Raw genomic sequence first — 15,776 nt, 5'->3', positions numbered from 1 at the left:
GACTAACATCCCTAATAATTCTAATGCAAGGGGTTTAACAACTTCAAGAGACTTTCAGTATTTGTCCTTTGATTCATAGGCCTTTTATGCAGGGGCATTTCCCCACAGCCACCTCACTCTCCCTGCGCATTTTGGCCACATTTGCCAGATTCTGGCTAAAACAGTATCTGGAAAACACGAACAAAATGCAAGGTGAGAGCAAGGCGACCTATGACGGGTGGAAAAGGCATGCATAATCAAAAGGAAGCCCCGAAGCTGTCGGTGTGGATGACTGTGGGGAAACGTCCCTGCATAAAAGGCCATAATTTCAGAACTCCACAGGTAATATCTTTCATCCCAAAGGACACAGTGTCCCTTCTGGTCCTTTAGTCAATATTCTCTTTCAAGGCTTGTAGGCCAAAATTGGCAAAATGATTCTGTAAAGATAAGATCATATTTAGTCACGTGAAATTAAATGCTATAAAAATGCTAATAGATGTTGATATATAACTCTGTGTATTTTTTTTCCTCAGAGAAGTTTTTTGAAATGAAGAAGGGCCAGTGTAAAGATGCTCTTGAAATCTACAAACGGTTTCTGACCAGAATGACAAGAGTATCAGAATTCCTTAAGGTTGCAGAGGTAAATAAAACTTTCATGATGAATAACCCAAGGAACATAAATGCCTGTTGTGTACATGTTGACGGAATCCCTCCACAGCTCTGTGTCTGGTAACAAAAACATATGACTCCGCCATGTGTTCAGTTAATGTGCATAGAGGAGGAGCAGGCATGACCATGCTAGCCCTGCCTTGATATGATCAGTGTCTCATGAGCATGCATATGCATCTAGAAGGTGTGTTCATATATGCTCTGGTCCCATGATTGGGGATGCTGTTTTCCAAATGTTCCTGATCATGGAGAGGAAGTGTATGAGCATACATGCTGTTCTCATAAGCCAGTGATTACTTGGGAGGGGGGCAGTGCACTTGTATTGCTCCCTCTCTACAGACATGAAGTGAATGCTTGGAGAAGTCATGTGTAGAGGGCTAACAATGATTTACACATATTCTGGGCAATGTGTAAATGAGTAGTATTTATTTTATTACACTTTTGCCCCACCCTCCCCAGCCCAATGGCTGGGCTCAGGGCGGCTCTATCCCAAACCCAGGAATCAACCTGGAATGTCAGGTGGTCTTGGAAGAAATGGATCATCTAGACTCATTACAATCCAGGTTGATTCCAGGGTTTGGGATAGAAATTGCTCTCTTGGACCTCTTGGTGGCTCTAAGTGCAATCAACCATGATATCCCTTTGGAGCAGTTGGCTGAGTTGGGGGGCACCATGCTGTGTGCTTGCAGGGGTTCAGCTTTGTCCCCCATGATATTTCACATCTACATAACCCTGCCTGGAGTGATAGTCTTGAGATTTGGAGTGAGGTGTCATCAACATGTGGATGACAGCTAGCTCTATTCTTCCCTAACAGGCAGGTCTGTGGAGGTCCTGAACAAACACTCGAGGAAGTTAATTGGACAGATGAGGGCCAAGTTCAATCCAGATAAGACTACCAGATAGTGAAAGTGTCCTCCCACTAGCAGAAGTCTTCTTTGGATCCAACCTTCCTGTGTTTAAATCAATGTGATTTCCTAGTCCAAATATTCAGTTTTGTCAACAGAGGGAGGTAGAAGGTATCGGGCTTGTATTCTGTCACATAGCGCAGTTGAGTGGGGCAAAGGTATGTGTCCAAATAACTCTTTAGAGTGGTATGTTCAGTGTTGGGAAATGTGCCATGAGAGGCAATGTTACTCATAAAAATATACAGCGCTACTAGGTATCTGTGCAAGAAAATACTACATAACCAATAGAGCCTGAAACCATTGTTCTTAAGTTGTGTGTAATTGTTTCAGATGCAGTGTAGTTTTAGGGCTTCAGCAGACACAGTCTGTAATACTTTTCTGATTAGCTACAAACTACCTGGAAGAGCAGGGTGACATATAGACTGGTCCAATCAAATAGGGTAAGTTACGTTATCTCACCTTGTCACGTTGGCCTAGTTTACTCCTGTGTCCTTGAGATGATTGAAGCTGTGTCACCCTGGAAGTAGAGCTTTACTTGCTGAACCACAGTGCTGCAGAACTGCAGTAAAGCTGCTGTAAAGCACATTGCTGAAAATCGCAGCAAAATCCAATGTAATTGTCTCAAGAAAACATAAACTACTCCATTTTCAGGACTTACAATATATGAATGCCCATTTCTGAAATTATCTTTTCTTTTATCCACAGCAAGTTGGGATTGACAAAGGAGACATTCCTGATCTTACACAAGTAAGTTCCTGAATTGTTTTGCCTGATTAGTAGTAGTACAAAAATATCTCTTCTTCATTTAGCGTCCAATCTAATGGCTTTAGTCTGTGTGCCATCTTAAAGCCAAGATGTGCATCCTGAAAACAGCAACCATTTTGACTGAAGTCAGCCCCTTCATTTTTGTTCCTAGAAGAAAAATTCGTTTTTTCAGGCCATATTTAACATAGAGACAGTGAAAAGACTGCCCATCCCTTCTCCTTTCTAGAGGTGCAGATAGATCCCACAAGTTGAGAGTGTGAGTGATGTATTTAGAAGAAGAGGTTTTTAAGTAATGAATCCATGTTTTGACCTAGTCCATAAGTTCACTTGGTGTAGTGGTTAAGAGCAGTGGTTTGGAGCGGTGGAGTCTGATCTGGAGAACCGGGTTTGATTCCCCACTCCTCCACATGAGCGGCGGAGGCTAATCTGGTGAGCTGGATTTGTTTCCCGGCTCCTAAACACGAAGCCAGCTGGGTGACCTTGGGTAAGTCATGCTCTCTCAGCCCCACCTACCTCACAGGGTGTCTGTTATGGGGAGGGGAAGGGAAGGCGATTGTAAGCCAGTTTGATTCTCCCTTAAGTGGTAGAGAAAGTCGGCATATAAAAACCAACTCTTCTTCTTCTTCTACTGGATGACTTTAGTCTCCAGGCATGAGAGAAGTTTAGGGCTGCCATAAAAATGACCAAACAGTGGGTATGCAGGGGGGAAATCACTGCCAGTTTGAGAGCTGATGAAGCATAATGACATGAGCTGAAAGTCAACCATCTGAACTCACTGGGTGACCTTTGGCAAGCTACTGGCTGTCAGCTCCCATCTGTAAAATGGGGATAATGAAATGGCTTACCTTGTATTGTTGTAAGAAGGAAATTAAGAAAAAAATATATAAGAATATATATGAAGAACTTTAAAGGCTTAGGAAGCATACAGTTCTCTCTATGCCATGCAATAGTTTTATTTTAGAATTAGTTTCACAATAATTTAGGGATAAAACGTCAGCATTAAAACTAATATTGTGGCATCCCTAGCCTTCAGTGTAATCATTAAGACTCTTGCAATTTAATGAGGCTACACAGTAGTATGACTTCCATTAATTTAAAGAAAGCTCATTGAGTTTGAAACCCAAAGACAGATCTGGATGCTGATACAATGTTTATGTGTCTCAGTGTCTGCAAAATACCACTGATGCTAAAGGCAAACTAAATACTACTGATGCTAATATTAGATGGTGTTTGTAAATTATGTATGGTATAATACAAATTCTTCATAGCAATCAGTTGTTTTCTCAGAAGTTCAGAGCTTATGAAATGAAGAGTGCCTGATTACTGAAATGTGACTTGTTGTATGGAAGTACTACTCATTTGTATGTAGCCTTGTGAATGTTTTTGTAAAAGAGCAATTAGTTTTTTAGAATTCTAGAGTAGAAATACTAAGCACTGTTAAAATATTAAACTCCTTATTGGTTGGTTGTGAGCACAGAAGTTGTTTCAAAAGATCGGAAGTTAGATTCCGTTGAAATGATCTAGAATGTTATACTCCAATAATTCTTCAAGTCTTCCTATTTTTTCCCCCTTACTTACACAAACTACTCTGATCAAGCTCAAACTGATTTGTAGTCCTTTTGGAATTGCATTAATAGAAGTCATGACATCCAGGACTGAGCTTATTAAAATTAAAATTCCAAATATAATGCTTTCAGGTGCCTTTTTTGTTGTTATCTTTTAATTTTGTTTTGATTTTACAAAATTTATATCCTACTATTCTGCCATCAAAAGGGCCACCAAGGCAGCTAACAAATAAAAACATGCATAATAAAATTAAAATAATTGAAACCAACCCCCATAACATTATTAAAACCAGAGCTAAAATACATGCAAGGATAAAAAACATTGGGTAAGAAGGAGAGATCACTGTGGGAATGCCACATGAAAACAAAAAAGTCTTCACCTGCTGGTGGAAGATGGCAACAGAAGGGGACAGACATCCCCACCGTCTCCTGGTGGGGGGAGAGTTCTAGAGTTTTGGTGCCATGACTGAGAAGGTTGCCACTCACCCAATCGCAGAAGATGGAGGTCACCTAAAGCAAGGCCTCCAAAGATTACTATAGTGGTTGGGTAGGTTCATAAAGGGAGTAGGTGGTCCTTCAGGTATATTGGTCCCAAACCCTATTGGACTTTAAAGATCAACACCAGCACCTTGAATTGTGTCCGGAAACTAATTGGGAGTCAGTGTAGATGGACTAAAGTGGAAGTAATATGGTCACCACTTTGGGAAAGCCCCTTCGGGGACGCACGCATGGGGCTGAGTCCTGTTTCCTTGTTTATAGAACCAGAGGTACTATGAGGGCTAAAGAGCTTGTGAGATGGTTGGGGGGGGTGGGAATCCTAGTCTTCAGCAGCCTTCTTATTCGGGCTCTAGCCAGTGGCTATGAGGAGGGGGAGGTCTTTTCCCTTGTCCTGGGCAGTGGGGGTTATAATTGTAGGATACAGACGGGACATTCCAGGAGGAAGCCTCGCCGCTGGTTGGCCACTCATCCTCAGCAATGCAGAGCCTTCTCCCTGGCCAGATTCAATGTCATGCCATCTGCAATTTTGGAAGGAAGATTTCGTAAAATCCCCCCATCAGAGAGACTTTGCCCCTGCGGTAATAATTGCACTGAATCAATTGTACATGTCTTATTCTGCTTCAGATTTTATGCAAAAATTCGCATAATCCTTCAATCACCTCTCAGGTAGCAAAATTTTGTACGGCAGCAATGAAAATTCGTTGCTCTTAGTCCAAATGGCAGATGTAACTTGGGTGTTATTTATTTTACTATTTTTTATTTATTTATTTTTTAATGTGATTTAAGATTCGAACTGTAAACCTTTGTCTGTAAGACTATTTTAGTCCATGTATTTTGTTTTATCTGGCCAAGGGCTGTAAATAAACTATCTATCTATGCAGAAATTCGCAGCAAATTTTTAGGCCCTATTTTGACAAAAAAAGTCAAACTTTCCTGATTGTCTTAATGCTCTTTTCTTGTTGAATAATCACTCTCCTTTTATACTGGAGAAAGTAGCACAATTTCTGAGACTTGCTATGAACGTTCGTCAGCAAGTTAAGTAGAAGGCTTTTATTAATTCCGCCATCCTTTTATTTATTATGCTTTATCCTTGTCAGAAATGCTCAACTGCAACAATTCTATGTTACTATGTAGACACCCCATGTTTTGATTTTATGCCAATAAAGGAGATTGTTGTTGTTGGTTGGCCACTCCTCCTTCAAGTCTGCCTTCCAGCCCATGGAGCCCTGGTGTGTCCCTGGGCCTTAAGCTTCTGCCATTCAAGGTTTAAACCTGGATGAGCAGACTAGTTTGGCATGTATTTCAGAGACATGGCTGGATGATGCTGGGGGTGGAAATCTGACCCAGCTCCGATCTCCAGGTTTCTCTATACAGCAGCAGGCTAGGCCAGAGAGGTGGGGAGGTGGGGCTGTGGTGGTCTATCATGATTCAATCCAGCAGTCTGCCATTTTTTTGTGCGTCCCCCTGAAGGTGGGTGACTGGAACAGGGTAGGGATTCTGTTGGTGTAGCATCCACCCTGCTGCCCAGCTGCCACTTTTCCTGATTTGGTCCCAGGTGCGCTGGTGGAGACCCCAAGGCCTGAGTGACTTTAACATCCATGCCAAGGCTGAGCTGAGTTGTCAGGAATGGTTCAAGATTTCATTGCCTCCATGATGCCCCCTGGCACAGAGTGGTAACTTGCAGCACTGCAGTCAAAGCTCTGCTCACGACCTGAGTTCAAGCCCAACGGAAGTCTATTCTGATGTAGTGATGATGGTGAAAAGGCACTATATCTCCACCACCATCACATCTGCACATAATTGTCCAGCAGAGCAAGGTCCAGGGACTTTTACATCATAACCTCAAGGAGTTGGTAGTAGGGGATTTCTGCTGTGTCCCATAATCATTGGCTGTGGGGTGACATCTAAATGGGACTATTGCAATGCATTCTACTTGGGGCTACCCCTAAAGAGTTCAGAATGCTGTGGCTAGACTTAGGGTTGGGGCCAGATATCAGAACCGTGTGACCCTGATACTACAGCAGTTACACTGGCTACTGATCCACTCCTGAGTCCAATTCAAGGTGTTGTTTTATCATTTAAAGCCATATATGGCTTGAGACAGAAGTATCTGAAGGACTGTCTTTTCCCACATGTCCCTGCCCTGGAATTAAGATCACAGGGAGAGACCCTCCTGTCTGTCCCACCAATTAAAGAAGTTCATCCTGGAACATCCTCCCCATGGAAGGATGAGCCTAACCCCCACCTTTGATCTTCAGGAGGCAGCTGAAGGCAATTTTAGGGCTGTATTTGACTAAGTTGGTTTTTGTGTATTGGCAGTCCTAATTGAGATTTTAAACTGTCCTCTTATGTGCTTTATAACTGCTTTGTTTGTATTGTAAGCCACCTTGAGTGCTGTGAGATAGAAAGGTAGCTAAATGTTTTAAATAAATAAAAACTGTGCTGTGAATCTGTAAGTGATGTGCAGAAACAAATTGATTTTCGCTGAGAAATGTTAATGATGCTTTGGGAGGAAGCGTCAAGTGTGTAATTTTTAACTTTAAATATTAAAAATGCATCTTTGAGCTTTTATGTTTGAATTAATGAAAAAAGAAAAAAAATCAGTAACACACAGAGAAGTTTATAATGGATTGTTGTCAGATTGCCAAGAAAAAAAATCTAATGGTATCCTAGAGGTTCAGAACATTTGTTAAGTATTCCCCTCAGATTGACAAGGGTAGGAATCATATTCATCTCAGATGATAAAAGGATAAAAACGAGAATCTGGAATCACTTATTGGATCTTTCTTCACAGGAAGATGTGCATAAACCTTCTCAAGAAATCAGCTCCAAAAATCTTTTCTTTGATGTTCTGTCTAAGAAATCCTTGCAAAGTTGAGAGCCTTTTGGGGTTCATACTTGTCAGTAATCCTTAATGACCCATATGGTCTTAAGGCTTGTATACACTACATGTGTTTGGAGCTGTTGCTTAGAGCAAGGTACCACCAGTGAAAGGTTGCCTCAACACAAAGGGGAAAATTGAAGCGTTGGCTAACATTGTGCCTTTCTCCATGTACTTGGGTAATATAGCAAAAAATATAGATAGTGGAACAAAAATATGGACATATATGAACATTTATATTGATCCACCTAGCCTAGTACAATCTGTGACGGGTAGCAGTTTGTTCTCAGAGGACTCAGCTTTTTGAACCCTTCCACTTAAAATCCTTTGAAACGGACAGCCTGGAAATCAGACTGGGAATAACAGCTTGATCCTAGCTTATTTTAAGAGGGAAGTCTTATTGAAGCTGGTGGGAAAACATCCAAGAAAGGATGCTTAGGGTTTTGGCATTGTTTCACATGCTACAGCAGAGGCAGATTTTATTTTAAATTGGACATGCTGCTATCTATAACCCATAAGGATCTGACTTTCTCTCCCCTTTTTAACATTGCTGCTTCATATGTTACAGCTTAGAAGCAGAGGCAGCCTAAACGTCTGTGATTTATTTATTTAGGAAATTAATGTGCTACCTCTCCAGAGTCCTGCTTGAGGTGGCCTACAGCTAAAAAACAATACCATAAAAACATCACACGTTAAGCCTGCAGATCTAACCTATATTGAGACACTGCTTTTAAGCTAAGATAATTTCCTATGGGATCGGTCAAATAAACTGTTGGACCCTAGTGGGTTCGGACAGAGCTGGGAGGGGGATAATGGAATGTATCTGGAGGAGTTAGGGTTCTGTGCTTACTAAAAAAAGTAGTCGAGGCTGTAAGCACTACACATTGATGTTACAGTTAAATGTTCTTTAATCACAGTGTTTTGTGTATGAAAAACTTAGGTATTGCTGTCCAGAATTCTGAGTGATCTGAAAAACAGTGATGATAATGAAAAGTCTCCTTTTAAAGACTGTACAATTGATGAACCGGTAATCTTGGTAAAATATAGCTTGTACCTCTTTCTGTGCCTCTGAAGGTTTTCCTTTGATCACTCTTCTGGCTTTCTGGGAATCTCCTTATCTAGGCACTATTTTTATCTTGGAGTAGCTAAGGACACTGTTAACTTCTCTTACTCTACGTACTTTTTCTCATAATAATGGGAGGTGCATGTTTCAGACTTTAAGAGGCTATAAACCATTAAGGGAACCAAGGGGGTTTAGAATGAAAGCAGTATTATTTTGTATCCAACTTCTGATTCACAATTTGAAACCACAATTATAAATTTAAATATTCTTCTGGCCTGATTGCTGATGTGGGAGAGAAAAGGAGGGAAAAAAACCCAGCACCAATCCTGTTTTTTAGGTGTTTCATTCTGCTGCTGGTAGTAATGAGACATGTAGTGTTTTGAACACAGACTGCTAATCTGGCCATGACATGATGCTTTCTGAGCTCTCTCACTTCTCTGTTATCCTTGTAATATTTTAACCAAGCACGTGATGTAATATCACTGCTTGTGTGTGTTTATTTAAAACTAAATATATCCTGACTTTCTCTCAGATTCAGTGTGTGTCCATGCCTTCCCCTCACATCACTGGCTTGCATCCCATAGTAAATTTACTCTGACAGGATGGGAAGGGGTGATTTTTGCATGTTTGTTCCTCACTGGAGGCCCACGGTTGATCCCTCAAGTGGTGGAGAGAGAAACAGAATTTTGGGCTGCCATGGAGAGGGAGGCAAGAAAGTTCTTTCCGTTGATGAAAATGCCTTCCATTAGTGGAAATTTATTGAAAGATCCAAGCCACTACTGAGAGCGAGGAAATGCATGGTGTGATCAGATCACATTGTGTAGACCTGAAAGTGAAGAGAGAACAAATACAGGAGTTTAGTGCCTCTGAGAACATAAGTTCTACCCTGATATTCCAAGTCTAAGAAGAGAAAATGACGACTAAGCTAATTAGATTGAATGCAAATGCAAAAGTGCAAGATACGCATGCAAATAACTGTTTTAGTTGTAGTTTGATTGGCAACTTTGACCCGCGAATGCCTGTGCTGTTTGTTTCTAAAATAAACACTCACACAAGCCTTAACTGCATGGTGAACAATCATCTGTTACTGATAACGTGAATATACTTCCAACAGCAGTTCTGCTTTTTCTCTTTTCCCAGCATGAAGGTGGTATGTGTATTTCATGGTTATTGCTGAATTAAGATTATGGTATGAGCATGATCATAACTGGTACTGAATAGTTCAGAGAATAGAGAGGCTTCACCTTGGCTTTAACTGGGCTTCTGTGTATTGTACCCCTTTTATAATGTGAAATGTATGGTTTGTTTTCCTTAGGCTCCTAGTAGTCTTATGGAGACACTCGAACAGCATCTAAACAGTTTGGAAGGAAAGAAATCTGGGAACAGGTATGCAAAAAATTATCTAAATAGTGCCACTATTTGCTTTACCACAAAACCCAACTTGGTACCAGCATTACAGTAAAAATCACATGATCTTTCCTTTTATATTCCTCCCAAGAGAGAAAACATGTTACAGCTTAGAATATTGAATGGACTATCCAGAGTCCTGAATGATTATAGTTTCTCCCTCCACTCCAAATACCTGCTATTCTCACTGTTATAATGGGGATGTTAGCCATCATCTAGTACTTGAACCAGCTCTTTAAAATGGGTAACTGGTTGCTGTGTAGTCCCAAAACACTGTAGTTACAGCTCTACCTTCCACATTACATGGTACATGCATCTATCATGGTGCTAGGCCCCTGTTCCTTTGTTAGTCAGAGGAATGCAACTATTATAATTCTTTGGCATTGGGACAGGCAGCCAAAATAGTGTTGGGTTGCTATGTTCAGTCGAATATACTCCATTCATCCCATCAAGTCTTTTAGTGTTTTCATAAAAGATGCCTAGAGAAATATTTAGGCTCTTTTCTGTGCTGTTTTTGGGAATAAATTAAGAGCCAACTGTCACTAACACAGCTTTCTTTGTACCTCTTTTATCTTTATATGGCTGTCCTGCGACATAGTGAGGGGTAAGCTGATATCTCTTGTGTTTGTGCATGTATATGTTAGAAACTGTAGTGAAAGGATAGACCTACAGTGGTTTTAGTTCAATGAATGCCAGTTCCTGTGTACAGTTGTGGAATAATGGCGTGGATCCTAAGGTGCCCTCGTGGAAATAGAAGGTGATACTTGCGCAAGGGAATCCCTTGCAGCTTCCATGGATTTCCTGCTGGAGCTGCAGCCATCTGTCCTGCATCCCAGGCTGCTCCCAAGGGTTCCAAAATCCTCAGGAGTGGTAATTTTGGGGGGCTGCAGAAGACTGGGAAAGGCAGGAAAGATCCTTTTGTAAATGGAGCTGTGTTCCTGGGTCTTTGGTTTCAACTCTATGATGTATACACATGTTTCACAAGGGTATTTAATTCATAGACATTTCAAAGTGTAAAAATGATTGTCCCGCTTTTTTTCAGTGCACTCGTATTCTGTGTTTATACTTGTTGATTAAATAGGCTAGGAAAGAAAGGACTTTACTTTTTTTCCAGCGGTTGGAGTAAAGTCCCGGGAAACAATGAAAAAATATTAATAAGAGAATGTAGTCCTTTCAAGAGAACAGTGTAAATGTACTTGACCAGATGTGCTTGGGATCAGCATGAAACAAAATCAGGTTTTCAGTTAAAGCTTTCATTGACTGGTTTGGGCCAGTTTTATGTGAAGAAGATTCGGTTTGGGTTGGACTTTGAATTAGGGGGTACACTTGTTAATTTTAATGCACCCGGTTGGCCACTGTGTGAACAGACTGCTAGACTTGATGGGCCTTGGTCTGATACAGCATGGCTTTTTTTACATTCTTAAGAAGATGCATTGGTTCTGTGTGTTATAACTGGAAGTTGAAAAAGAAAATATTAAGAAGGTCTCTTCTACCAAAGAGTAGTGGTGGTGTGTGCTGTCAAGTGGCAGCTGACTTATGATGATCCTGTAGGGTTTTCAAGGCAAGAGACGTTCAGAGGTGGTTTGCCATTGCTTGCCACTGTGTAGCAACCCTGAGATTTCTTGGTAGTCTCCTATCCAAATAGTAACCAGTGCCAAACCTGCTTAGCTTCCGAGATCTAATGCGATCGGGCTAGCCTGAGCGATCCAGGTCAGGGCAACAAAGAATGATAGCTCTCATTAAATTTTAAGTCATCTTTATAATTTGGTAATGTGAAGGCAGTTGTGTTGAGGTTTCAGTAATTCAAATTCAGCTCACCCTCTTTTATCTGACTGAATTACTTGGTATAGGTCTAGTTAATAAGTGTTTCTCCCTTCCCCCATATAACACTTTTCTATGTTGATTTTAAAATCACCACTGTGCAGTAGTAGTAGGGCATGTAAGAATCTTTGGCCACGCCACTTTACCTTTCTTATTTATAAAGTATTATTAGAATATAAGAAGTACCTTATAGCAAAGCAAAATAAACGGTCTGTTGACTGCAATGCTGTCCACTCTGACTGGCAGCAACTTTCCAAGTTCTCAGTCATTAGGCTTTTGCTTCCTGAGATTGTTTTGACTGGGTGCTGACCCAGGATACAAAGCATATGCTCATAAGGGCATTTTTTGTGCATTTCATGGATTTGCCAACAATTATCATGTGTATCACCATCTAGCTAAAGTTTGACAAACCTAAATGTCAGCTGTGTTCCAAGCTTTTGGGGTTGGGATAGACAAACATGCATTCCCCTTCACTGGCAGTCTTCAAGCAGCGGCTGGACAAACACTTGTCAGGGATGCTATAGGCCAGTTGTGTCGAACTCCATTGTTATGAGGGCCGGATATGTCATAAATGTCACTTTGTCAGGCTGGACCATGCCTCGCCAGCCCAGATTGAGAGTGGGAGGGGGTGGCTGCCTTGGCTGGTTCGCAGGCTGGGTAAGAGCCCTCAAGGGGGTGGATCCGGGCCTCAGGCCTTACATTTGACACCCCTGCTTTAGGCTGATCCTGCATTGAGCAGGGGGTTAAGCTAGACGGCCTGTATGTACCCTTCCAACTCTGTGATTCTGCAACCTTATGCTCAAGACTGCCTATGGTATTTCCAAAATTATTTTGTTTGACAATATTTCTATGTCAATTCTTCTAGCTCTGGCGCTCCTTCACCTTTGGGCAAGGTAAACATTTAATATAGTTTTTCTTAGTTGTGATTATTTTCCATGTGCAGGGGTTAAATTGCATAGAAGGGCATTCAAACAAGATTGCACCATCTGCTGCAAATCAATAAGTTCCATGCAAACATTTATTTTCTTACTTGTATGTGTGTTAACAACTACATTCATCTAATGGTGACATTACAATGTGTTACAATCACACCAGAGTCCACTTTGCACTGTTTGGTGTTCTATTATGTGCTTTTATTAAAACAAGACTAACAGTCAGTTTATATGACCATGGAGAGAATTTGCAAGGAAGTCAACTTCTCAACTTCTTTTAGTACAGCAGTGTTGGTCATACTCCTGTATGTGGTGATATCCGTTTTATTGGGTGAACCAATGTTTTAGCATTATGAATACCAAAACACTTTCTCCATGCGATGAATTGTGTTGTACAACTCCTTTGTGTATCTCATCTGGTTTTTTCCTGAGCTAAAAAGCCCCAAACCTGTTTGCCTTTCCCTTCCTGCTTTTGATATATCAATATATTTAATTCTTAACAGGGCCAAATCTGTGGATACTTAAATCTGGAGATTACAGCCATGAACATACAAGACAGATCTTTTTACAAACCTGAAAAAGGACCAGGTCTGCAAAAAAGATCTGATTTTTTTAAAATTGGGGATTAAATCTCCCAAGTTATCAAAAGAACACCTGTACCATTAAGAAATGAATGTCCTCAGCAGAGGCCATTATAGTGGTTCCTAGGCAACCACAACAATATTGCTAGGCTTCAAGCCTTGGTTTCTGTCATTAAAAGTCAAGGGGGAGGACACTTTTCAGGACTGTTTTGGCCTTTGAGGGAGCACAATGCAGTACACTGCATTGGTCAGGTCACACCTGGAGTATTGTGTGCAGTTCTGGAGGCCTCACTTCAGAAAGGATGTGAACATAATGGAGCAGGTGCAGAGGAGACAACAAGGATGATCAGGGGCCTGGAGACCAAGCCCTATGAGGAAAGGCTGAGGGAGTTGGGAAAGTTTAGTCTGGAGAAGAGGAGGTGGGACATGACCGCTCTCTTTAAGTATTTGAAGGGCTGTCACTTAGAGAAGGGCAGGGAGCTGTTCCTGTTGGCAGCAGAGGATTGGACTCGCAATAATGGATTTAAATTGCAGGAAGAGAGGTATTGGCTGGATAGTAGGAAAACGTTTTTTACAGTAAGAGTTGTTAACAGTGGAATCAGCTTCCTAGGGAGGTGGTGAGCTCCCCCTCACTGGCAGTCTTTAAGCAGAGGCTGGGCAAACACTTGTCGGGGATGCTCTAGGCTGATCCTGCATTGAGCGGGGAGTTGGACTAGATGGCCTGTATAGCCCCTTCCAACTCTATGATTCTGTGACTCATTGGGGCCAGGCCTGGAAACAACCACCAAGTGACTTGATACCGTTCAACTTGCATGACTCACCTAGGACTGTCTATTCAACAGCAGCCGCCCCATGAAAGCCAGTGTGGTATAGTAGTTAGAACTTCAGACTAGGATCTGGGACACCTAGGTTCAAATATGTGTGGGTAGGGGAGGAGGAGTGGGAAATGCTGCTATCTCCCCTCACTGCCAAAGGGGGAAGGAAACTGGGCAGCCAGAGGTGGAGAGGGGGTGAAAGCAGCAGGAAGGGGGCAGGCGACCAGGCAGAGCTGAGAGCACGGGATGGGTGAGTAGCCAGAGTGGTGGGGAGGAGAGAGAGGCAGGTGCTGAGGAGCAGTTAGAGTGTGTTGTTGGGAAGAGGGACAAAAGGGAGATGACAGAGTAAGTGGGCACTGAAGTTTAAATAGGGACAAAGGCTGCAGCTGGGTGCAGGTTCCCCCTGAGCACCAATACAGGCAGTGCTCAGCATCTGCTCCTCCAGCTGTGGATTTCTTTTCTCCTGCTGGCAGGGAGGAGGCAGAGGTGATAACAGGGAAGGCAGACTGAAGAAAAAGTGGGCAGTGGGAGGGCAAGGTTAGGTGAGGACCAGTTTTGGGGTAAGGGGGTAAGAAGGAAGGTGTGGAAGGGAAAAGATGGGAATTGGAGGAAAGGGTGCAGAAAGGGGCGTGTCAGAAGCCAAAGCAGAATTTCCTTGTGAGTTTCTCAGGAGGAATGTATTTTATTGTCTTCATATTTTTATAGTAGGCTCCTCATTCTTTTTTTTTCATTTGCCTTATTATAAAGTTATGTATGTTTCTGTAGAGTTTTTGCTCTCTTTTCCCCACTAGATCAAGACTCCCACCCTGTAGAGGGTGACTGTTTGCTTTTATAGGTTCCTTGAGCCTGCCTGTTGACCATGCTGACATCTGCTTCATTTAGATATTGTGTGTGGGGAGGAGGGGGGAGCTGGTTGATTGAAACCACAGTTGGTTGCACAAACCTTGATTACTCTACCAGATGGACATATGCCACAGTTCATTCGTAAGCCTAGCTTCGGCCGGGGAGGGCGGGCTATAAATTGAAACAATAAATAAATAAAATCCCACTCAGCTGCTTTTCTACTTCCAGGCAGAATCCCTGAGAGTAATCCTTGCAATGCCACCCTGCTGACAAAGTCTCGCTGTGAATGAACCCCACTTGCTGTTGGTCAACTGCAATAAGGAGGAAAGGGGGCAGAGAAGCATAGGGCAAGCCAGACCAACTGTTCCTTTCTCTTTCTGTTGGTCTTGCTAGATCACTGAACTCCTGAACAATTAAACTCTGAAGTCTTATTTTGACGCCTGGATGTATATTTACCCAGGTTTAAAAAGATTCTATTTCTTGTTTTACTTAACATTCCAGTGGCAAAAGCCCTATTCAGTGGTCTAAATGTGTACTCAGATGGCAGCAAATGTTCCAGGTCTTTCACCTGCACCTGAATTTGCACACAGGGCTACTTTGATATGGTCATTCTACCATGTCAAATGTGTGGGACTGCATCCTGAAGGGGAACTGGCAAAGGCGATGGTTTGGATCCGGCTGAATGTTTTCATGGGTGGAAGTGTTTCCAGCCATTGAGCGTGACTTTCTCCCCTCTTCACTCCCACTGCAGTCCACAATGCTTTCCTGTGCTGCTTAGGGGAGGGGGAGCAAGGGACCCCAGGAACACCACTGGGGGGGCTTGGGGGCTTCAGTGACAGGGGGAGGTGCAAAAGTCATGGTCTGTGGGCAGAAATCTCATTCACGGAAACTTTCAGCTGACCCAAGCCACTGTGTTTTTTCTGTAAAAATCAGTGTGGATTTAGTTTCTCTTTCCCTGTTATGAAGTTGCCTATGACTTTTAAAAAATAGGTATTTGAAGGCTTGGAAAGAAAACAGGGTTCTAATGTTCTCATTTGCACAACCCAACCTCT

General features: G+C 42.1%; 1 protein-coding gene across 1 annotated transcript in view; it reads left to right on the top strand.

Moving 5' to 3' along the window:
• SNAP91 (synaptosome associated protein 91) overlaps window positions 1–15,776 on the top strand; it is a 91,044-nt gene that overhangs the window by 36,889 nt on the left and 38,379 nt on the right. Inside the window, exons 8-13 of the mRNA XM_056856070.1 lie at window positions 513–619; window positions 2,259–2,300; window positions 8,203–8,298; window positions 9,641–9,711; window positions 10,331–10,336; window positions 12,419–12,446. Coding sequence (XP_056712048.1) covers window positions 513–619; window positions 2,259–2,300; window positions 8,203–8,298; window positions 9,641–9,711; window positions 10,331–10,336; window positions 12,419–12,446 — 350 coding nt within the window. The remainder of the gene's footprint in view (window positions 1–512; window positions 620–2,258; window positions 2,301–8,202; window positions 8,299–9,640; window positions 9,712–10,330; window positions 10,337–12,418; window positions 12,447–15,776) is intronic.

Source organism: Euleptes europaea, chromosome 10, assembly GCF_029931775.1.
Source record: "Euleptes europaea isolate rEulEur1 chromosome 10, rEulEur1.hap1, whole genome shotgun sequence".
In the NCBI taxonomy this organism is placed as follows: domain Eukaryota; kingdom Metazoa; phylum Chordata; class Lepidosauria; order Squamata; family Sphaerodactylidae; genus Euleptes; species Euleptes europaea.
This window is presented reverse-complemented; position numbering and strand designations above follow the sequence as displayed.